At 41.4% G+C, this 23,205-nt stretch overlaps 1 protein-coding gene across 1 annotated transcript in view; it reads right to left on the minus strand.

Annotated features, from left to right (window-relative positions):
• Window positions 1-705: 705 nt before the first annotated feature.
• LOC109313399 (zinc finger RNA-binding protein-like) overlaps window positions 706-23,205 on the minus strand; it is a 50,394-nt gene continuing 27,894 nt past the window's right edge. The window contains exons 11-16 of the mRNA XM_019539946.1: window positions 20,640-20,775; window positions 16,358-16,403; window positions 15,952-16,023; window positions 3,595-3,702; window positions 1,969-2,146; window positions 706-1,172 (exon numbers count right to left, since the gene is read on the minus strand). Coding sequence (XP_019395491.1) covers window positions 1,084-1,172; window positions 1,969-2,146; window positions 3,595-3,702; window positions 15,952-16,023; window positions 16,358-16,403; window positions 20,640-20,775 — 629 coding nt within the window. The 3' untranslated portion in view covers window positions 706-1,083. The remainder of the gene's footprint in view (window positions 1,173-1,968; window positions 2,147-3,594; window positions 3,703-15,951; window positions 16,024-16,357; window positions 16,404-20,639; window positions 20,776-23,205) is intronic.

A 23,205-nucleotide genomic window follows, 5' to 3' on the forward strand; every position in this document is an offset into this window, starting at 1 on the left:
GCAGTAAATGTAAGTATGGAAAGCGTAGATATGCTGTCTAAACTACAAAGAGAGGCAGTCGAGAGGTGGAGTCTCCGATGTTTCTTCAGTTACAGTATGCTGGATACAAAGGGGGTCTGTTGGCCCACAGGGTTCACTAGCAAGCCCTTGCTTTCCACCCCTTGCGGGATAGGTGCGGCTACTCACTAGTTAGTCCCAGGGCTGGTCAACAGCTCATGAACGGGATGGTGGATAACAAAACTGTAACACGGTGAATCGCTGTCGATTGTTGGATTTTCGAGGCCTTGGTTTTCGCTGGGATACGCCCAGACAGGAAGGCTGAGGACTGGCTACAGGGTGATCAAGCCTGAAGGGTCGTCCAGTTGTCGTCTCTGCTACTTCCTGCCTCTATGCCTCTTATAGATGTTGGCTGGACTGCCTCTGTGACACTAACTATGATATAAGCTAAGCACACAGGGATAGGATAGCTTCTTTTACATAGTAGTTACTAGGTAGATTTTCTACATAAGTTTCGTTTCTGCAGAAATGACACTTACAGATAAGAAATGAAACTTACAAAATACGCATGTGCAGCTTAATACAAGCGTGGGAAAATATAAAGCTTTCATTTTGATTAGAAGCCAAAACTACAAGGTTACATAAATGTGAGAGTGCCGCATGGCAGTTATACAGAAATAAAATAAGACATTTACAGACTGATGGCCCTAAAAACAGTCTTCCATTTATTCACATTTAAATGAAGAGTTAAAAGAAAATGTTATACCTCTGGCATATGATCCAAAGACATCTGGCCTAGATATAGCTATGGCATAGTTTTCAAAAGTGATAAAAATGTTTGTACAAAAGCGAAAGAGAACATTTCAGTGTTACATTCCCTTTCTAAAAAACACAGAACATTAACTTATTTGGATATCAACATAAATCTGTCAAATGAAACTACTAATCTGTAGTTCTGAAAAGTACTTGTACAAAATGTAGATGCACTGAATTTTATTTGTATAAGTTTCTTAAAACAAAAGACAAACCTTCAGTTTACGTTAATATAGTAATTCCAAACCAATCCTTATTTTCTTATATCGCTGCTTACTGCCATTGCTCACTGTGCTCTAACAGTCCAGTACTCTGATTCCCACTTTCAGTCAGGATCCTTATCACATTTGGAATGTCAATTCCTTTATTAAAAAATTAAAAAGAAAAAAGAAAGATGGATGACTTGTTGGTAACATTTTTAAAATATACATACACGCTAAAATATTTGGACATTGTATGAAATACTTCTGAACAGCATGCTTAAGTGAAAGAAATTTTCAAATGTATTTTTATTAGAATTCTCTCAGATGGTCTTTAGTGACCAGAATGCTACTTTATTTCTAGGTGCATCTAGAAACTGTGTGTATTCTCAATTCCAAGGACAGGCTGCCTACTATAGAAAGGCAGCAATGGAATTTGATACAAAAATGTGGGAGGATTCAGCAACTGAGACTTATCAGGAATTCAGATGAAAATACTTATTTTTCTGGCTTGGAGTAGATTACCAAGAATGTTCAAGTAAGACAACATTAGGTCTTTAAAAAATCCTTTTTCCCTAGAATCTCATTCAGAAAACAATCTTCTATCTTTTCAAGGGTGACACTGCTCGACTTAAACCAAATGAAATTTTGTGGTATGAAAATCCCCGTAAACATTAATGATCTTAGAAAAAAACTAAGTAAAGCAATAAAAATTAAGGTGATAAACATGACATCTTCAAAGAAGAACAAGCATTACAAACATTTTGATCTGTCATATTAGGACACTATTGCAAAAGTGGAAAATGAACATTTTTAGATAAGGCAGTGTCTTGGCAACTTGTTTTTCTAATGCAACTTATTCTGACCTGTATAGCTCTGGCTCCTCCTAAATAAATAAGAGGATTTTTTTAAGTTACTAAATGAAAACAAAATTAAGTTGTAAACATGCACACATTACCTCTGAAGGCTGGATTTGTTGCAGCTATTTTGTGTAGAGTAGTAGTAAGTTCTTCAACATCCATGTTTCTTACACTGTTTAAGAATTCTGCAGTGACATCATTTTCATAAAATGTTCCTAAAAAGCCAGCTGACGAGTGTTGGGGTTCATTTCTTTCCATTACAGATGAAGAGTTTTCCTATGATACAAAGTTTGGTAAGTAGTTTTGAAAGAGAAGGAATACTGCATTTTTTTAGAAGCAGAAGGCTCTGAGGGTTCTTTGTTACTTCTCTAAATGGAGACTGAAGGACTTGTGTATCTAATTTGTAGGATGGTGTGAGGAAGTCTAAACACGAACTTTTAATGATGCATCCTCATACAATTGTTGGTCTGGATACTTCCTGTTCGCTATGCTGAAGGACAAATGCTGATTTCCACATCCCCCCCCCCCCCATAACTTAAATCTTACTTAGATGTTGGACAGAGCACTTAACTTTAACTGGGGAGACAGAATCAATATAACATACATTTAAATTTTGTAAAACCACTGAGATAACATTAACATTATTCAATAAACCATTATAAATCATCTGCCACTGAGATTTTAAGAAGCCATTCTCTCAAATTATCAAACCCCCTTGTCACATACATGCCGTGGTTCTCATTTTTCAGCTTTTTGAACAGAACTACAAGCTAGCAAAAATACCCATTTCATTTACCAGCAGCAGGGAAGAACAGTATTCTGGCCAAAAGCCCCATGCTTAATCTTTTATTCCACATGACTTCATGAATTACCATAGTAGCATCTCTCAAAAGAATGAATGACTGGGTTTTTTAAATGTTAACATGTAGTAGGATAACTAAGCGTAAATTTCCAAATACTGTTTTGTTTTTTTAAAAGGCTTGAAAAACAGGCCAACTTTGTCATGATTTTCATCAGAAAATTTCCAGGGCCCTAGTCAGCAGCAAGTTAAGGGAGATAATATTACAAGTACTGAAAGACCTATGGACTTGGCTCGCTACCTTCACTACAAAAAAAAAACTATCATCCTGTGGTCAAAATGTGGACACTGTCTATTTGTTCATTCTACAGATGTATAAATACCATTTCTGAACTGAAAAATATTCACTGTACACAAGTCTAAAGATAAACTCTATTGCAGGACAAATGTATATGTAGGGACTAATGAATTCACAATGGAAGTGGGGTGCACTGTAGCTCCTTTAACCTTGCAGATTCCCCTGCTCAATCCCCTCACAATTGATAGAGGGGCCCCACTTGCGGCTCAACTGCTCAGCAGGGAGGAGAAAACTTCGGTTTTAAATATGGCGCCATTTTTGCCTTCTGCCACTGACTGGCTGATGGGCCCCGGAAAGCCCTGCTGTTTGCTGCTGACTAGTGGGGAGGCAAAAATGCCACCTTGTTTTAAACCACAGTGTCAGCTTGCTGATCAGGAGGGAGTAGCAGGATCCTCTGCTAATCAACAGCGACGGGTGGGGGGCAAAGGGCAAGGTGCACACATGGAACATGCAAGCTTAAAGGAGCTGCTGTGCACTCTACTCCTGCTATGATCTATCGATATAATGCATGGATGGATAGATGGATGGATAAATAGATAGATAATGTGCGTGTGTAAACATATTTACTTTTCTTGGTGCAACCTGTTGTCGATATTCCACCAAAGCATCCGTAAGAATTTGTGTAACCTTTAGGATAAATGAAGCATCCTCTTCATTCAATATCTCAAAACATTGCTGGCAAAGAGGAAGGGAAAACAAAAACATTTTTTAAAAGAAAGTATTTTAACTTTTCATATATGGCCGAGATGAACCATGAAAGTTCTGTTGTTATAAGTAAAGCAGCTAGAAATTTAACTCAAGCCAGACATGTGAGCAGGATATCTTAGGAAAATACCAGCTGCCTCAAGGGATGAAAACATTGGTGCAATTACATTAGGCAACAATTTTAGCTACAGTAATCTGGGAATTTTTACCTTGTTTTTAATTCTAGTTCATTTCTTTTTAAGAAAAATTAGTTTAATCCCTTCAAAAAAATTTTGCCTTGAGGTTCCCTGTGTCAGAACAATTCTCTCATAATCTTACTTTCTAAAGAAAGAACTGTAAGAACTCCACTCAAGTTTTAAGTATCAGTATGAATTTTGCTATATTAAAAGTACATTAGAAATCAACAGAATCAGCAACTTATCCTTCAACTGCCAAAAAACTTCCAACAGAAAATAAAAAGTGAATTAAAATATTGATTCCCCTCCATAAACATACAATATTTTGCTATATTCCCATTCTCTAAAAGCATCAGAGCATAGAGAAGCCTTGCAGCATGCCCCAAAGGTCAGTAAATTCAGGGTATTTTTTAGACTAAGACTTCCATCCCCTTTTAGACTGCAATGATTCCAAGTGAAAACCTGTACATTTTCACAACCCGGGCAAGTACTGCTTAGGGCCAGAAGCAGATTTTGCATTGGGCAAGTCTCAAGACACTCAAGGCTTCTTACGTGAGAAGCCATCACCCTCAGACCTTACTTGTACAGTAAATGTGGACAATCAGTATGCTACAGAATTTACAAATGGAAGTATAACATTTTTCTTATACAAAACAGGGACAGTATCTTTTCCAAAAGGGATCCTGTAATTTCAAAGATATAAGAAAAAAAGAGATAATCAAGTACTAGACAGAAGAAGCAGGTGTCAAGATAATCAAGAGATAGAAATTACAACTAAGGGGAGCAGAAATCACACTAAAATATTCTCTGTGAAATGGGAAAGTTGGAACAAGCTAACCTAAAAAGACAGCCTGCAGTATTCTTCCTCAATACCTTGATAGTTCTACAAAAAACTTGCATAAGACAGAATACCACAACATTTAAGTAGTCCATCATTTCTCCAAGTAGAATGCCTGAAAAACAACAAACTATATTTCAACTTGATAATACATTTTATCAGAATGTGAAAAGTTAACCAAGTTTCATGCATGGCTTGCCTTGCAGCATATGGATTATTTTTTTAGATATACTCAACTTGAAAACTAGTTGGTTCTAGTTGCAGACTTCAACTCACTGAGGGAACCAATGGGTAGGATCCCCTGGGAGGCCAGAAGTACTGGCTGTACTTTAAAGAAAACTTACTAAGGGCACAAGAACAAACCATCCCAATACGCAGGAAGATTAGCAAGTATGGCAGAAGATCACTGTGGCTTGGCTTCAGGAACTCTTCAATGAGCTAAAACACAAAAAGGAAGCTTACAAGAAGTGGGAACTTGGACAATCAACTAGGGATGAGTATAAGTATATCACCTGGGCACACAGGGATAAAATCAGAAAGGCCAAAGCACAGTTGGAGTTGCAGCTACCAGGGGACAAAGGGATAACGAAGGGTTTCTATAAGTATGTTAGCAACAAGAGGAAGTTCAGGGAAAGTGTGGGCCTCTTACTGAATGGGGGAGACAACCAAAGCCCCCCTCTACACATTACAGGTATTATGCAATTAATTGGTTAATTGAGCAATTACCTTAAGACTACCTACACATGTAAAAAAAAAAACATCATAGCTGGTTGGAAGTCAGACCTCAAAAATATATATTAACTTTATCGCTGGTTGCAATTGAGCTTTAATTTGCACGTGTAGCAGAGTCTCACACACCCCCAAACTTTGAGGATTTGTAGTTTCATACACTCCCAAGCCTGGGATATTGCAGCTGCCACAATTCCCCAGCCCAGTGCATGGGGCATCTCCACAGCTGAGGGGCTCCCAACCATGAGGGTTTGCTTCTTGCTAGCTTACTTTTAGCCTAGGATTGGGCTTCCCCTGCACCAGCAATAAAATACAATGCGATCTAATGTGCAATCCCACAATCATACCTCATGCCATGCACATGTCTTCACAGGCAAGACCAGCTACCACACTTCTGCACCTGGCAGCACAGTTTGGGGAAGAGACGAGCAGCTGACAATGGTGAAAGAACAGGGTAGGGACTACTTGGAAAAGCTGCATATCCACGGGGCCAGACACGATGTACCAGAGGGTGCTGATGGAGTCGGCCAATGTGATCACCAAGTTGCTGTCCATTATCTTTGAAAAATTGTGGCGACTGGGAGAGGCCCCAGATGATTGGAAAGGGACAAATATAGTGCCTTTTTTTTTAAGAAAAGGAAGAAGGATTCTGGAAACTGATCAGCCTCACCTCAGTATGGAGCAGGTCCTCAAGGAATCTATTTCTAAGCACCTGGAGGAGAAGGTGATTAGGAACAACCAGCACAGATTCACCAAGGGCAAATCATACCTGACCAACCCAATTGTCTTCTATGATGAAATAACTGGCTCTGTGTATGCAGGGAGAGCAGTGGATGTGATGTACGTTGGCTTCAGCAAGGCTTTTGATAAGGTCTCCCACAACCTTCTTGCAAGAAAACTAAGGAAGTACAGGTTGGATGAATGGACTGTACAGTGGATAGAAAACTGGATGGATCAGACTCAAAGGGTAATAAGTACTCAATGGTTCACTGTCTAGTAGGCAGCTGGTATCAAGTGGAGTGCCCCAGGGGTTGGTTCTTGGGCTGCCTTGTTCAATATCTTCTTCAATGTTCTATATGATGGTATGGGGTGCACCCTCAGCAAGTTTTTGGATGCCGCCAAGCTGGGTCGAGTAGCAAAAATGCAAGAGGGTAGGGCTAGGATTCAGAGAAACCTAGACAAATTGGAGAACAGGACCAAAAGAAATCTCATGAAGGACAAGTGTAAAGTCCTGTACTTAGGAGGGAACAATCCCATTCACTGGTACAGCCTGGGGACTAATTGGCTAAGCACTAGCTCTACAGAAAAGGACCTGGGGGTGACAGTGGAAAAGACGCTGAATATGATCCAACAGCGTGCCCTTGTTGCTAACAGTATAGAGGGCTGCATTAGTAGGAACACTACCAGCAGATTGAGGGAAGTGATTCTTTCCCTCCATTCTGCACCAGTGAGACCACATCTAGAGTAGTGTGTCCAGTTTTCCACTCCCCACTACAGAAAAGATGCAGACAAGTTGGAGAATCCAGCAGAGGGCAACAAAAATGATTAGAGGGCTGGGACACATGACTTCTGAGGAGAGGCCGAGGGAACTGGGCTCATTTAGTCTGGAGAACAGAAGACTGAGGGAGGATTTAATTGCAGTCTTCAGTTACCTGAAGGGTGGTTATAAAGAGGATGGAGGAAGAGCTAGACTATTTTCAGTGGCGGCGGATAACAGAAGCAATGGTTACAAGTTGCATCAAGGGAAGTTTAGATTACATGTCAGGAAAAGCTCTCTCTCTCACTAGGAGGGCAATAAAGTACTGGAACAGGCTTCCCAGACAGGTTGTGGAATCTCTTTCCTTGGAGGCTTTTAAGACCCAGGTACACAAAGCTTTGGCTGGCATGAGCAGACATGGTTCTTTGGGTAGATGTGACATCTTTTATTAGACCAACTAAATAGTTGGAAAAATTGTTCTTTGCAAGCTTTCAGGCACAAACACCCTTCTTCAGGCAATAGGGAGAGTTTGCTGGTGTTTCTGTGCTCTCCCGGGTAGAATGGAAGTCAATGTGTAAAATACAGGTATGTGAAACTGTAAATGCATAGCAGTGAGCATCCGAGGGAATGGGAGACAATAGGTGAGAGACAAGTGGGTGGGGGAGAAAGAAGGAATGCTGAACTGGCTGGCATGATATAGTTGGGGATGGTTCTGCTTTGAGCAGAGGGTTGGATTAGACATCCTCCTGAAGTCCCTTCCAACCCTGATTTTCTATGATTTTAGTATAGCAGTCTCACTCTTAAATGGAAATGCTTTACTGAATGAAAGCAGTCTTTTTTTTTTTTACTTGGGTTTCCGGGCTAAAAAATTGAGAAAAAAGTTAATAGTGGGAGGCATATTATTTTTTTCAAGCTAAACAAAATGTTTTGCCAAATTCTTTATCTAGAAAATTTAACTGAAGACAAAAGTTCACATTTTTAGCAAACACGACTACCTTTTCAACCATCTTAAAAGCTATTCTTAGAAAAGTTATACAAAATAATCTTTGTTCCCTCTACAATACTCTAATAATCTTCAATTTAAGCACAAACCAGACTTTTTCATGTTTTAACATTTATTAAGAATCTGTTTTTCATTGTGTCGTTTCCCTCCCATCATTGCTTTCCTGGAGTGTTAGCAATGCACATGATTTTTATTTTCATCTTTTCACATAACTATTCAAAGTTCATACAATATAGTATTGGAAGGTACCTCAAGGGTCACCTAGTACAACCCCCCACATAAATGCAGGATACACAGTGCCCAAATCATCCCACACACACACTTACTGAGCCCCTTCTTTAAAATCTCTGATGAAGGAAATGGTACAAATATCCCTGAAGTTCCACTTCCTATGAATTGTTTTTCTCAGATTAAATTTAAGTCGTCAACTTAAATTCACTGCCTTGAGTCCTGCCCTCTCCAGAAAGAGAGAACAGTTCTCTTCTCTTTTTTATGGAAGCCTTTCAAATATTTGAAAGCTACTATTATATATCTTCTTTATCTCCTTTTCAACACATTAAAAACACACCTATTCTCTCAACCTTTCCTCATGCAGCTTGCATTCCAAGCCCTTTATCATATTTATCACTGGCTGCTGGATCGTTTCCAGTTTCTCCACATTCTTCTTTAGTTGTCTACAATTCTGGGCTGCACAATACTCCAAATCAGGGGTGGCCAACTTCCATGCGTCACAAGCGGCACACAAATCAGGGAGGGGGCAGGCAGCAGAGTTTCAGACACAGTTAGGGAACAGAAAGCAGAGGAGCAGATTGGGCAAGGGGTTGATTTTTGGCACACCTGACAAAAAGGTTGGCCTCAACTGCTCTAAACGAGGCCTGATCAGTACTGTGGAACTATTATCCCCTCCTGTTCCCATATTTGATCTTAGCCTGCATATTATACATCTATTAATACTACCCCAAACTGTATCTACTTTTCTAATGACTGCACCACACTGTGGACTCATACAGGCTCTGTGAACCAACAAAACTGAGATCCTTCTCAGTAATACTACTACCTAGCCAAACCACCTTCCGTATTTGTACACATGATTTGTCTTTCCTAGTGTAGGACCTTTCACTTGTCTTTGGTGAATTTACTCTTATCTACAACCCGAGGCACTGAATTAGCAGCTGCCTTCTACACAAGAGGTACTTCTAGTTCCTAACTGGGAGACCACAAACACAATGATTCCACATCAAACCCACTGCTTGTTAAGACAGAACTCCCTGTCCTGCAATAAAATCACTTCCATAAACTTACCCAGTTCAGTCTTAAAGCAACTCGGGTTCCTTATCCCCACCATTCTGCCTAAAAAAATCATTCCAAAACTTCACTCCTCTTACAGTTACAAATCTTCTAATTTTTTTAATCTAAATCTATTTATAGCCTGTTCATAGTCATTTGATCTTATGCTGGTGCTGGTTTTTGGCCTAAAAGAGAGTCTTCCCCTTCCCTAATATTCACCCCACAAATCAGTGATTATATGCCCCCTCAGTTTCCATTTTGCTACATTGAACAAGTTAGGCTCCTTTAATCTCCCTTCACAAGAAAGAGTATCCATTCCCTTTAGCATCTCAGGGGATCTTCTTTGAACTAATTCTAGTTACTTTTTTTTGAAGATGATGCTGTGTTCTTAGTGTTGTGCATTTTCGGTTTTTACCAAATTTAACTCATAAATTACCTGATTTTTTTTTTTTTATTGAAGTTACTTGGTTTTTACTGATTTACACCTGTTTTTCAGTGCACTCAGTAACATTTTACCAGGTATTAATTTTTATGAAGTGCCGTCCTGATAGACATTTTTGTATTACAGCACTGAAGCTGAAGCAATTCTTAAATGCAAAACTCACTCCAGACACACAATGGAGCCAGTCACTATGTTAATATCATGCCATGATCGGCTCACCTGACATAAATAGGCACTTAGTGTTTCCATTTAATGTGGGGCTAAATAAAAACACACACCAGAAAAAAAGTATAAGATGGGTAGAAAAAGCAAATCTCTGTGTGAATGTATCTGTGAAAATCAGGTGTTAAGAAGTTTTCAAAAACAGTAAACAGCAAGGTGAAAAGGATGCATTGCGCTGCAAGTACTGTGGCATTGGAGTCAGTTCTCGTGCCTGCAGGATAAAAGAACATGTAGAAAGCAAACATCACATTAAAATTAAAGAGGAATGTGAGATTAGGGATAAACAGGCCATATCTGGAGCCTTTAGCAGGGCATTAATGAAAGAGATAACCCAACAGGACTGTGTTAATGAATTTGGTTGCTGTTTGTTTTGCTAGGTAACCACCGTTTCCTGCAGAGGGACTGATCGGTGACTTTGTGCGACAATACGGTCCAGCAGCAAAAACTCTTTCTAATGCAGAAAACCTTGCTCATAAGTACCCAAAAGAAAATGACAAAGTTCTAGTATCTAAAGCGATTGAAAGAATTAATAGAAATGTGGTGTCTAGTTTGATTTTTGACGAATCCCTTGATGCACTGGACTACCTGATTCTCGGCCTTTTGTTTTTTTAATTTCAAAGCTAAAAACCTGCATTGTTTTGTGGGTACACTTCAGAAAACCATACAAGCCTATGCAAACTAGGATTTCTGGAAAAATTATTAGTTTTGATGGGACACAAAAATTATGTTTGTATATAAAAAGTTTAGCCTAACATTACCGTTCTTTGTTTTTTCTAATAATTCAAAATCAGTTTATGAAAACCTGAGTTTTTACACAAAAAACTTATGAAAAATATTGTTGGACTTTATTTTTCCCCTGATTTAAACCATTTTTTTTTCCTTTTCTTCTTTTTATCCCAATTTCAATCTGGTTTTTATGTTTGGAAGATAAACCCTGAAAAATTCCCAATTTTTTTTTTGAAAATAAAACCTGAAAATGCAGGTATTTTCAGAACACTAAGTATTCTAAATAGGGCAACCAGCTGCATCCTTGCTCTGCCCAGGCAGACCAACTGCCCTCTACCCATCATGCAGGTAGTTCAGATAGCTGGGACTTCCTGCCCCCACACTTGCTACACAGTATGCACTGCCCCACCCCCAGAAGTGAGAGTAGGAAACAAAAGACAGAGGAGAGAAGGAGAGCCAGGAGACCCCAGCTGCTGGCGCAGGAGTAGTAAGAGGAGTGGTGACCAGGTTGGACCCCTGGAGCTGCTTATCAGCAATAAATGATACAAGTTGCTCTTGCATTGCAGCTTATAGTTATTTTGCAATCAAATAAAATGCCTAGGTCCTTCTCAACTTCAGATGTCCCCAGGCTTACAAATACAAATGTTAAAACACCAGCAGAACCAGAATACCTGTGTTACCTCCACTTAAGACGGTCTGCCTTGGCTTACAAATAAGACATTACATTTTTTTTACCTCACCATCTAATGCAATTTCAAGGGTTTGGTGATAACTTTTTTTTTTTTTAAAATCGGAATGATCTTGGGCCTGGTAATCTTAAACTATCTATACTGTCAATACAGCTAAAACTGCTTGGGAAGTGCTTGTTAACAAGACAGGCGTTGTCTACCCTAATGACAGGGTTTCTTAACTAAATTTTATGGAACAACCTCACTCTAGCAGTTTGTCAGACAGAATATCAAACTTCTTTTTGGCCTGAAATGGTGACAGCCCATGGGCCTTGTATCAGACTTTTTCTGAAATCCTCTATATGTGGTTTCTGTAGACAGGGATAGCATGATTTGATACATCTTGACTAAGAATAAATTTACTCATTGCAATTGTATCAAAATAAAAATAAAATCTGAGTTCTGACAACATACAGCAAAGCAGATCTATGACACTAATTAAAGATTATGGCTGGCCCATGGGTACCTATTACATGAGCCTTTCTTTTTAGCAAACTTGTCTGGTACAAGATAAAGCAGACATAGGGGGCTCCTTTTTTTATTACTGGACCTACTAATTGAACTGGTTACTAAGCGATGATATGTATAAGACATTGAACATACAGATATAAAATGAGGAAAAGGATAAAATGCAACTGTTTATAGGACATGGCTAGCGAGACTGCACCTGTATTAATTTTAAATAAATATTTAACATCCTAATGAAATCCACAAGCAATCCTCACGGTGTTTTTGAGTCATCATTATCCTTTCGGAAAGCAGGGGATCAAGCAACATATTTAGGAGCTTCAGTACCTTTGATATTTGAAAATTAGGTCAGCTTTATTGCAGTATACCAGAAACTGGGGCATTTCTTTTCCCTCTCCTTCCATGTTTCCTTGGGGAAGAACTACAAGGAAAAGTCAGTCAGACCCAAGCCAGAAGGAACAGATAGAGATAATGATAAAGCATAGGAAACAAAAGAGCACAAAGAATTCTCTACTGTTTTGAAAGGGCTAGTTCTAATTTGGGCTAATTAACCATTTTGCTCTCATTACCTCGTCTTTATTCTCTCCATCTATTCTGCTCTAACCTGCCCACCACACTCATTCTCCCTGCTTTGCTATTTTATTCCCTTCACTTTTCTTTCTTTCCATTTAAGTATATCACCTAACTTACAGGCTGGCAACCTATAGCTCATGGACCAGTTCTAGCCCATGAAAACATTCACTGAAGAAGTGAGGGAATACTGGAAGCACACTGGTGGGATACGGCCAAAAACTGATGCTCCTGTAGGGCGTCTGCACCACTCTACTGCATCCCTGGCTTTTCTTACCACTGAATCCACTGTTGTCCATTGCTACCAGCCATGACACTACGATGGGGGCAAGCAGCAGTGGCAGCTCCAATAGAGTGGTGCAAGAGTGACTACCAGGTTGGGAAACACTGGCTCAAGGCAACATTTGGTGGCATGCAGCAGCAGGGGGATGGCAAGGAAAGCAGCTGGGTCACAAGAAGGGCCCACCTTAGAGCCAAGTCACTTTACTTCAACTCAACGTTTGTAAAAGGTTGCTCACCCCTGGATTAACTAAATCTTCATCTCAAAAAGAAACAACAACAAACCCCCCTGCAAAATATGATCACATTGTTCTGTGCCCGCATGTAAGCTCTTATTGTATTGGTTTCACCTAACACAAATATAAATCTTAAATTCTCTTCCTTTCTTGGTGTTCAGATTGTCAGGTGTCCCACTCCATGCCCACCATTTGTTTCATTCTTGAAGTCTGTCCCATTCTATTGAGTAAGATGAGCAACTGAGATTAACACATCCATAAACAGTCTGTTCTCTTATGCACTCTCACTGAAACATTCTTCAACATAAAAATCTTTTGTAGGAGGCAAACTCCAGATCATAAGGCCACTATTATTAAATAGTTATCACCTATGTATTTAACTTTCATACATTCCCATGCGGTAATTTTCTAATCCAGATGCATATTTTGTGCCGTATCTTAATTAATTCTAAAAATTCTTCTTTTTAGGACATTGTCACTGGCATCGCACAATATCCCCAAAGAACAGCCAGCTTACATGAATGGCTTGCTCTCTGTGGATGAAAAAACTGCCTAAGGTAATGTTATCCCAGGCATAAATGTGTTTTTCCATATTGGGTAACAACATACCCCAAGTCCACATTAATGCATTACCCCAGTGCAATTTCTGTATAAATGACAGGCCTAGACCTGTCAGGCCACCCTGGGTGGATGCATCTGAAAGGTCAGCATTCATTCACACCTCATTCATGTCCACTTCAGGTATCCATGGTAACTAATGGATGGCCATCCTCCACTCTGCTTTTGCAGAAGATGCAGTAATCCCTTTTGCTAACCACTTTGTTTGCAGGCAGCAAGGTCACCAAAACACCCTGCCCTTTGCCAAAAACAACACAAAATACAACCCCTCCAACCCCCCAACCCGTTGTCATGCCCAAATTCACCTCTGCTCTCTTTTCTCATGGCAAAACTCTGCCTCACCTGCCCCTTTCATAACACAGAAGTAGTTTGCCCTGCCTTTGCTGTAAGTGATGACAAGGAGCAAAGGGACAGCAGAGAAGAAATAGAACAACTTCATACTGCAATACAGCATACACTATAGAGTGCTCTTCAATGGTTAGGGCTTGACACCCCCCCGCCCATGCCCCTTTCACCTGCTCTCAATAAGCTCCTGCATGTGTGGTTTCCAGACAGTATCCACCCACATTTGGCTTTCTTGCAAAGGGTGGATGCTAGTCTCTGGCTCCTGTGCCCAGGAGGAGGGTGCTGCCATAGGGCACGGTGGAATTGCTTCTGTGATAGCATAGGTGGACAGGCTTGTCTTAGATTGTTATTTATATGCATTTAGCAGTAATTAATTTTCTTTTTTTCTGCAGTCCAGGATGAGAAGGCAGTACATATTCAGAGCTGAAGCCTGCTTTGCACAGGTAACTGGGGAAGAAAGAGACATATCCACTGATGAAATGCTATCCCAAGGCAGTGAGGATGCTGACTTTGTTCCAGACATGGGAGACTGTTCAGAGCAAGAAAACCATGTGCCTGTGGAAGCTTCATCCAGCTCAGGTGAGGAGGATTTGACACCAGAAGCAGATGCGATGCCAACACTTCCGGTGGGAAACAGAAGAGGACCAGCCCAGGCTTGCTGTGGAAGGCCAAGGTGAACTACAGCAGGACGTGAAGCAGAACCACTGCCACCACCCCCAGAAAACACTGCAGATGGTGACACTTTTAGAGGAAGGAGTGTGGGGAAAAAAGTTCACAGCTAATACATCAGAGAACAGCCAAGGACATAGTCCATGAAAGTGCTGGGCCAACAAGAGAAAGTAATAAAGACACAGTGGTGGAAACGTTCCACCTGTTTCTCTTACAAGATATCCTGAGTGTTATCATAAGAGAAACAAACAAACAGAGAGGCAGAAAGAAGATTCAGGGAGTGGAATGACAGCCATCCTGAAAATAGAAAGGAGTGGAAAAAGCTGGATGAAACAGAACTGAAAATCTACACTGGCCTTCTACTGCTGAGTAGTCTATACCATGGTGGTCATGAGGCATTGGAGGAGTTGTGGGAGCAACACACCGGGCATCCTTACTTCTGTGCCACCATGAGTTTAAATGTTTCCATCAAATCACCAGCTACCTGAGATCTGACAACAAACTGACATGTGAGGAAAGGAGAGCTGTGGACAAGCTTGCTGCCTTCAGAGATATTTGGACACAATTTGTGGAGCAGCTCAGGAAGTGGCATATTCCAGGAATATACCTGATGGTCGATGAGTAGCTCATTGTGTTCAGGGGTCGCTGTCCCTTCAGACAGTGTATGCCCAGCAAGCCTGCCAAATATGGCTTGAAAATTTGGTAGTGCTGTGATGCAGCAACATCATTCCCCTTGTTTGGAGACATCTACTGAGGCAAGCAACCAGAAGCTCCACGCCAAGGTAATCTTGGTACCCAAGTCATTGATAAATTGGTTCATCCCTGGTACAAAACGGGAAGGAATACTGTGGGTGACAATTTCTTCAGAAAGACTGGTACAGCAGGACTTGACTGACTTATGTGGGTACGACTCAGAAAAACAAAGCTGATATTCCCAAACAAAATGCAAGCAAATTGAACAAGGGAAACTTTTTCATCCATTTTTGCTTTTGATGGGGAACTTGCCCTTGTTCCAAAGAAGTCCAAAGTTGTGCTGTTGCTGTCAAGCATGCACCAAGACCAGTCAGTGGGTAGAGAGTAAAGAAAGCTGGACATCAATGACTACAATAAAAATAAGGGTGGGGGAAAAAATCATTCCCACAGAAGTGCACTTTTTTAAATCTTTTTTGTGGAGAAGTATTGGGTATTTGTTCAGATGAAGACCCATTTTGTTTTTTCTTAGTCACAAAGCAGTGTTTTGCTGAAGATGGAACCAACATACCCAAAGGTTTTTTTTTAGCTCATCTCAAATTGCCAGTGTTTTACAAATGAATTACCTAGTTTTGTTTTAAAATTTTAGTCTTAAATATTAGATTTGCAAAATAAAGTTTTCTAGAAATCTCAACTCACAACATAATAACACCTACCAAAAATTCTAGTAGTTCATCCTGGCTAGTGAACCCTTCAGAATTTACATCATTAGCCTCTTGCTGTTTATCCTATAAAACAGATTTAAAAAGACTCTGAATCTCTTATTTCTATTATCATGTAATTACAATAAAACAATTGTGTTACATAGCTTTAGTTGTACAGTATACACTTACTTTTTACCTACATAGGGGTTCATAAATACTACATATAAAATGTTCTAATGGAAACTGTGCAACCCCCCAAACATGGAACATTTTTTTTTTTTACAAGAGAGATTTACTTAGTATAGCTTTCTAATATTGTATATGCAAGACTGTAGGTTTGAAACATTCTTATCCAACATAAAGAAAGGATTTAAAAACAAACCCTTTAAGAAACAAATCTTTTGATTCAGCTATTTACCTCAACATCCTGATTTTCACCTCTTGATTGTCTGCTGTCATCACACCTTAAAAAAAGTAGTAAAAGAGTATATTATATATATATATATATATACACACACACACACACACACACACACACACACACACATATATACAGTGATTACCAATCAATTAATAGAAAAGTGTTGTCAGTCCATACAATGATTGCTAACAATGTGAATAAAATAGTCTGCTTCTAATTCAATATTTTGACCAACATACAAAGAATATTATACCTTATATTCATAATAAATTAAAAACACCAAAGGAAAAACTTCATGGTTCATGTAACAAGACTCTGGAATAGACTCCCAGTGGGGGTGGTACAGACACCTACCCTGGAGATCTTCAAAAGGACTCACACCTTGCTGGGATTATTTGACCCCAAGAGTCTTTCCTGCCCAGAGCAGGGGGGCTGGACCCAATGATCTCATGAGGTCCCTTCCAGCCCTAAACTCTGGTGAATCTATTTCCTCCTGTACATATCTCAAGGCATGTTGGCTTCTTTGAAACTGGGCAGGGATTTTCTTAATCCTTTTTTCTTGTACATCAAATGTGCCGCCACCACGACTCAAATTGAGAAAACAAAGAACATTGTGCAGGGGACTGGACTACATAGCTCTTGAGGCTCTTCTAACTGTATGATTCTATGAAAATTCAAAATTGAATTTGTGACTTATTTCTCCTTTACCCTTTTCTAACACTACAGGATTAGGACCTGTTCTCATTTTTTAACGTATAACTTAATTTAAAACAAATACTGAAGAATCTAACCCAACATGTTCCTAGGTGAGGAAAGAGATATGGTTTAGAATCATTAGATGTAGTGAGAACTTCACCTTTCTAAGATATTACCTATAATCAACCCTGGTTTTATAGGAACCAGAAGCCCATCATCCCCTCACTGTTTTACAACTATTTAAGACTTTTGGCCAAAGTTCATAATTATGCATTATGTTGCTAGAATGCAATGAGAGAGAGGTCACCAACTTGCTATCACAAGATGAGTTATAGGGCATAAGCTGCAATGCAGTATGACTTTGCTAAGAACGTTTCAAATGAGGATAAATAAACAAAATTGTAGTTATAAGATTAGCAAGAGGTAGAAATCCCCAGGTAGACATGGAATCTTTAATGCCTTCCCCAAATGAGCTGATTTTACTCCAGTTTTAAATTAATAGGATTAAATACATAAACTGAATTCAAGTCTCAGAAAATGAACTATACCACTAATAGTTTTAATGCTCTGGCATTTGGATATCCAGCTGCTCATAGCTGACCTGGATCTATTTACACAGTTGGTGAACTGAGATCACTTCCAATGAAATTTTCCCAGGATAGGCAAGAACAACAATAAAGATTTTCAGACAGGCTTGGTATGTGTGGCAGGGCACTGTTGGTGCCTGCCACTTTAAGGGCTGAGCCAGGCAGCCAGCAGGTACTTAATTGTGGCAGCCATTTTAGATCCATGACTGCCTATATAAATAGGGCAGTTTGCTGCTGACAGGCCAGGCAGTAACACTGCCTGGCTGCAAGGCTGCTTAGAACATCCTGGAGGTAAGAGCAGGAGCTGTAGGGGAAGGTCTGGAGGCTCCTGATCCTAGGCATGACCTAAAACTGCACCCTGCCAGGAGTGCGTAGCCTGGTGGGGCTCCCAGTGGCGCAGAAGCCCCCAGGAAATGCCAGGCCAGTGATCACCCTGTTGAAAGGCGAGTAGGGGTGCCTTAACCCCAGCCCTCACCTTCCTGTGGGTCATTTATTACATCAGAGCAGGGTAGGCCAAGTAAGCTTCTGGAGGCACCTGAGCCTGCTGGGGGAGTGACCCCGCAGGGCTGGGCACACTTCCAGGAGCGCCTGAGCCGGGAATGGGGGACCCCAATTCTTAAGTGTAGGCAGGAGGCAAAAACCCACCCCAAGGCACTTGACTGGTCAATGCTGGGGCCAAGACCAGAAGGGTAAAAAGGGCCAGGGGCCCACCGTGAGGGACACCCATGATAAGCAAAGCAGCTCAGGGTCCCAACTGCCCTGAGATGGGGCCAGGGCTTATGGAAGCTGGAGGTCCCATGATGTGGGGCCACAGCTAGTGGGTAAAGGGGTCGGTTGAGCCAGCTGCCTGAGATGCCATCTGCGAGGCTTGGGCCACAGTGTAGGAGTGGAACAGGGCCGCAGATAGGCCCCCTCAATATCAGGGTGTACAATGGGCAGCTTCCCACCTTAATTAACAACCTAATTAATTACCAACAAGGCATGGTGGGTGAGACAGGTGGGTGGTGTGCCCAGAGGCACATGGGAAACTAGCCCTGTGGCTAACTAGGCACACCCACTTTGCCACAGTATGAAATACCAATCAGCAGTCCACTTGTCTGACATGCAAGAAACATTCTAATTCAAGTTCACTAAGATACTTCTCTTCTCATTCAAACCAGCAAATTGCTTTCACCATAAGCATTGCAAGAGAAGGTTAAAAACATGGAAATCTAGTTCAGACAGAATTCAGATACTCCTTTGGATAAGAATTTGTGTTTGGAAGGTTTCTGAAAACTTCTGAATGTAGGCTGAGCAATACAGGCCTTAACTTAGCTCACCTAACAGGCCAAAATTATTGAGAGAGGAAAAAAAAAATTATTAAACAGTGACACTAGTGGTAAGCAAGCAATAAAAGGGAACTGATATAGCCGACAGGGGTGCACTGATGGTGATTTTTTTGGGGCAATACTGATGACCGATTTTTTTTAATGTGCCATACTGGCTGATACCAATCCAATTTCAATATGTAGCCCCGCCGTGTGAAACATGGCATCTGGCTGTTAAGTCTGTTGGGGGAGGGAAGAGGTGTAATGGGGGCAGATCAAGGCCCCTGCAGTGAGGGAGGAAGTGGGGCTGGTGCTGGGGCAGAGGCTGCCCAGCTGGGGTGGGGCAGGGCATGGAATGGAGCCTCCAAGAAGCCTGTGGGGGTGGGGTGGAGGGGAAGAGAGGCTCCAAGGCCCCCACAGTGAGGGAGGGAGAGGGAATGGGGGTGGGGCAGGATGCTGCCCAGCTGAAGCAGGATGGAGCACAGGACAGTCTCACAGCAAATCCAGGGGACATGGGGGGGGAGGGAGGCAGTAGCTTCTGCTGCTGCACACACCCCAGGAGGACATGTGGGGCACATGCCCCCAGATCTATGTGCAGGGGAGGGCAGGCTGCTGCTGTGGGCTAGGTCTGGGGAGGCGCCAAGCTCTTCCGAGTGGGTGGCTGAGCTGGGCTGCACTCAAAGCAGGCGGTTGCACTGGGAGGGAGGGAGGGTTGGGAGGGCTACAGCAAATTTTGGGGTGGTTCTAGCCCCCCCCAACCCCCTCTCCCAGCGCCGTCGTTGCTAGCTTGAGCACAGGCCGGGTCAGCCCCGCTCTAGGAAAAGCCCAGTGCCACCTCAGCCTCAGCAGCAGCCCCCTTGTCTTGCACACAGATCCGAGGGCACATGTCCCCCCAGTCCTCCCAGGGTGCATGCAGCAGTGGGAGCTGCCCCCCACCCTCATGTCCCCAGGATGAGCCATGGCTCCATCCTGTGTCCCACCCCTCCTGTGCAGCGCCTGCTCCTGCCCCAGCCCCTTCCCACCTTCACCATGGGGGGGCCTTGATCTGCCCTGCCCACCATGCCTCTTCCTTCTCCTCTTCCCCTACAGACCTACCAGCTGGACCCTGCTCCTTTCCATTCTGCGCTCCTGGCCAGCTCCACACATGCACAAGGCATTTATTGGCCACATCAGATGAAAAAAGCTGGTTGCTGATGCTCTCAATTTTCCTCATATTGGTGCCAATCTGATATGGAACCTAAGTATCAGTGGACCTCTAACAGCCAATTTACTTAGAGCTAACATATCCCAAAATTAAGTCATCAGGGAAGTAGTATGAAACTTCTGGAACATGGATAGAAACATATGAAAAGCCTAAGCTGAGACAAGTAACTCTAAATAATTAAATTATTTTAAACTAATCACAAGCAAGGTATGTCAATTGCCTGTTACAGGTATGATCAGCATAGGTAGCTCTATGGGAGATCTGATTTAGATTCAGAACATTTCACTTTGCCAAGAAAAGCATTGCAAAGCCTGTTACTTCTTCAGACCTGAAAATGAATGCACTACATTCAAAAGCATATCTAAATCTCAATCCTTCAGTAGTTCCAATAAAAAATATCATCCATAACTCTCACATTTCCTAGACCGTCAAGGCTACAACAGCACTTCAACACTACCAAAATTTTTAATAATTTTAAAATTTACTCTGCCTTGCTGTCTTTGCTATTTCCCTCAGTGTTGTCGTCTTTTCTGCTCTCAACAGTTTCCTTAGCCTCTAGCTTATCTGCTTTTGATACTTTTATTTGGCTTTTTTCCAGCTTGTCTTGAGTATCTTTTCCACCTAAAAAAATAAGAGAGACATATTTAATACCATTTCTTCAAAGGCTTAAAGTTCTTACATAGCGTTCGATTAAAAATTCCTTAATTAAAAAAATACAAGCATTAACAAAACATTAAAGTTGGAAATGAGCATTTCAGGGTCTAGAAAACCTGAAGGTATTGTTTCAAGTTCAACACCATTAACCTTAGCATTTAAATTCCCCTGATTTTAACTGAAAAAAGCATAGCTAATGCATTTTAGATATGCCTTCCTCAAACCTAACCGGTTATTTATAAAAACATCCCTTAATTATTTCATATTTATTTTTGGTCCTGCCCCACTTCCTTCCTGCCAAAACCAAGTAGTTTGATATTCAAATACATGTCTCTTCTCTGGAGTAACTGAGCCCAGTTCCCCCAGTCTTTTCTCACAAGTCATATTCCTCAGCCCCCTCACCATTTTTGTTGCTCTCCGCTGAACTCTCTCCAATTTGGCCACATCCTTTTTGTAGTGGGGGACCCAAAACTGAACACAGTACTACAGATGTGGCTTCACCAGTGCTGAACAGGGGGGAATAATTACTTCCCTTGACCTACTGGCAACACATCTACCAATGCAGCCCAGTATGCTGTTAGCCTTCTTGATAATAAAGCCATACTGTTGCCTCATATTCAGCTTATTGTTCACTGTAACCCCCAGATCCTTTTCTGCAGAGCTGCTGTCCAGCCAGTCAGTCTCCAGACTGTATTGGTTCATGGGATTGTTCCATCCTAAGTGCTGGATTTCTGCACTTGTCTTCACTGAACTTTATGAGATTCCTTTTGGCCCAATCCTCCAATTTGTCTAGGTCACTCTGAATCCTAGCCCTACTCCCCAGTGTACCCACTATTCCCCACAGCATGGTGTCTTCTGCAAACTTGCTGAAGGTATACTCTATGTTATCTTCCAGGTCACTGATTTCATAGACATTTATGCTAGAAGACTTTGAACAAAACCGGCCCCAACACCAACCCCTGGAGCACTCCAGTTGATACCGGCTGCCAAGTAGACATCGAGCCATTGATGACTACTCCAAGCCTGATGCTCCAGACAGTTTTCTATCCACCTTACAATCCATTCATCCAGCCCATACTTCCTTAGCTTGCCTGCGAGAATGTTGTGGGAGACCATATCAAAAGCCTTGTTAAAATCAAGGTACACCACATCCACCGGTCTCCCCATATTCACAGAGCTAGTCACCTCATCATAGAAGGCAATCAGATTGGTCAGGCATGACTTGCCCTTTGAGAATCCATGCTAACTGAACTGTTACTAATCACCTTTTCTCCTCCAAGTGCTTAAAAATAGATTCATTGAGGACCCAGTCCATGATTTTTCCAGGGACTGAGGTGAGGTCAACTGGTCTGTAGTTCCTTGAATCCTCCTACTTTCCTTTCTTAAAATATGGGCACTATGTTCTCCTTTTCCAATCATCCGGGACCTCTCCCGATCGTCATGAGTTTTCAAAGATGATGGCCAATGGCTCTACAATCTCATCAGCCAACTCCCTCAGCACCCTTGGGTGCATCCTATCCAGTCCCATGGACTTGTACACATCCAGTTTTCTAAGTGGTCCCTAACCTGTTCTTTCACCACTGAAGGCTGCTCACTTCTCCAAACTGTGCTGCCTAGTACAGTCGTCTGGAAGCTGCCCTCACCTGTGAAGATGGAGGCAAAAAAGGCATTGAGCACTTCTGCATTTTCTGTCACATGGTTGCCTCCCCTATTCAGTAAGAGACTCTCACTTTCCCTGATCCTCCTCTTGCTACCAACATCCTTATAGAAACTCTTCTTATTACACTTCACATTGTTTTTTAGCTGCAACTCCAATTGCGCTTTGGTCTTCCTGATTTCATCCTTGCATGCCCAAATATTCTTATATTCTTCCCTAGTTATTTCTTCAAGTCGCCACTTCTTTTAAACTGCCTTTTTGTGATTTAGTTTACTGAAGAGTTCCCTGCTAAGCCAAGCTGGTTTTCTGACATACTTGCTAATTTTCCTGTGTGTTGGGATGGCTTGTTCCTGTACTCTAAACAAGGCTTCTTTAAAGTACAGCTAGCTCTCCTACATGGCTCTTATACATAAGTCCTTTTTGAACAGTCTATACCCAGTTTCTAGGTACAAGAAAAAATTTCTACCAGTTTCTTCTCCAAACTAGGCTCCTACTTCTACAGAACAGTTCCTGGCATTTAATTTGTTTCTTTTCCTCAGTTTCATCTACTTGCTTAATTCTAAATTCTTAAATTACAATAAAACTTTCTTTGGCCTTAGTTAATCCCTCAGTTGATACAAAAGTTAAATTTTCCTCATCAATTAATCCATCTAGGCAAATGCTCCATTCATTGCTAGTTTTTTTATTTTGTCCATTTTCTTTTCAATGCCACTTTGTTGAACAAGAACTATACTAGTTAT

This window comes from Crocodylus porosus, unplaced genomic scaffold (genome assembly GCF_001723895.1).
Source record: "Crocodylus porosus isolate Cpor-Errol unplaced genomic scaffold, CroPor_comp1, whole genome shotgun sequence".
Taxonomy (NCBI): domain Eukaryota; kingdom Metazoa; phylum Chordata; order Crocodylia; family Crocodylidae; genus Crocodylus; species Crocodylus porosus.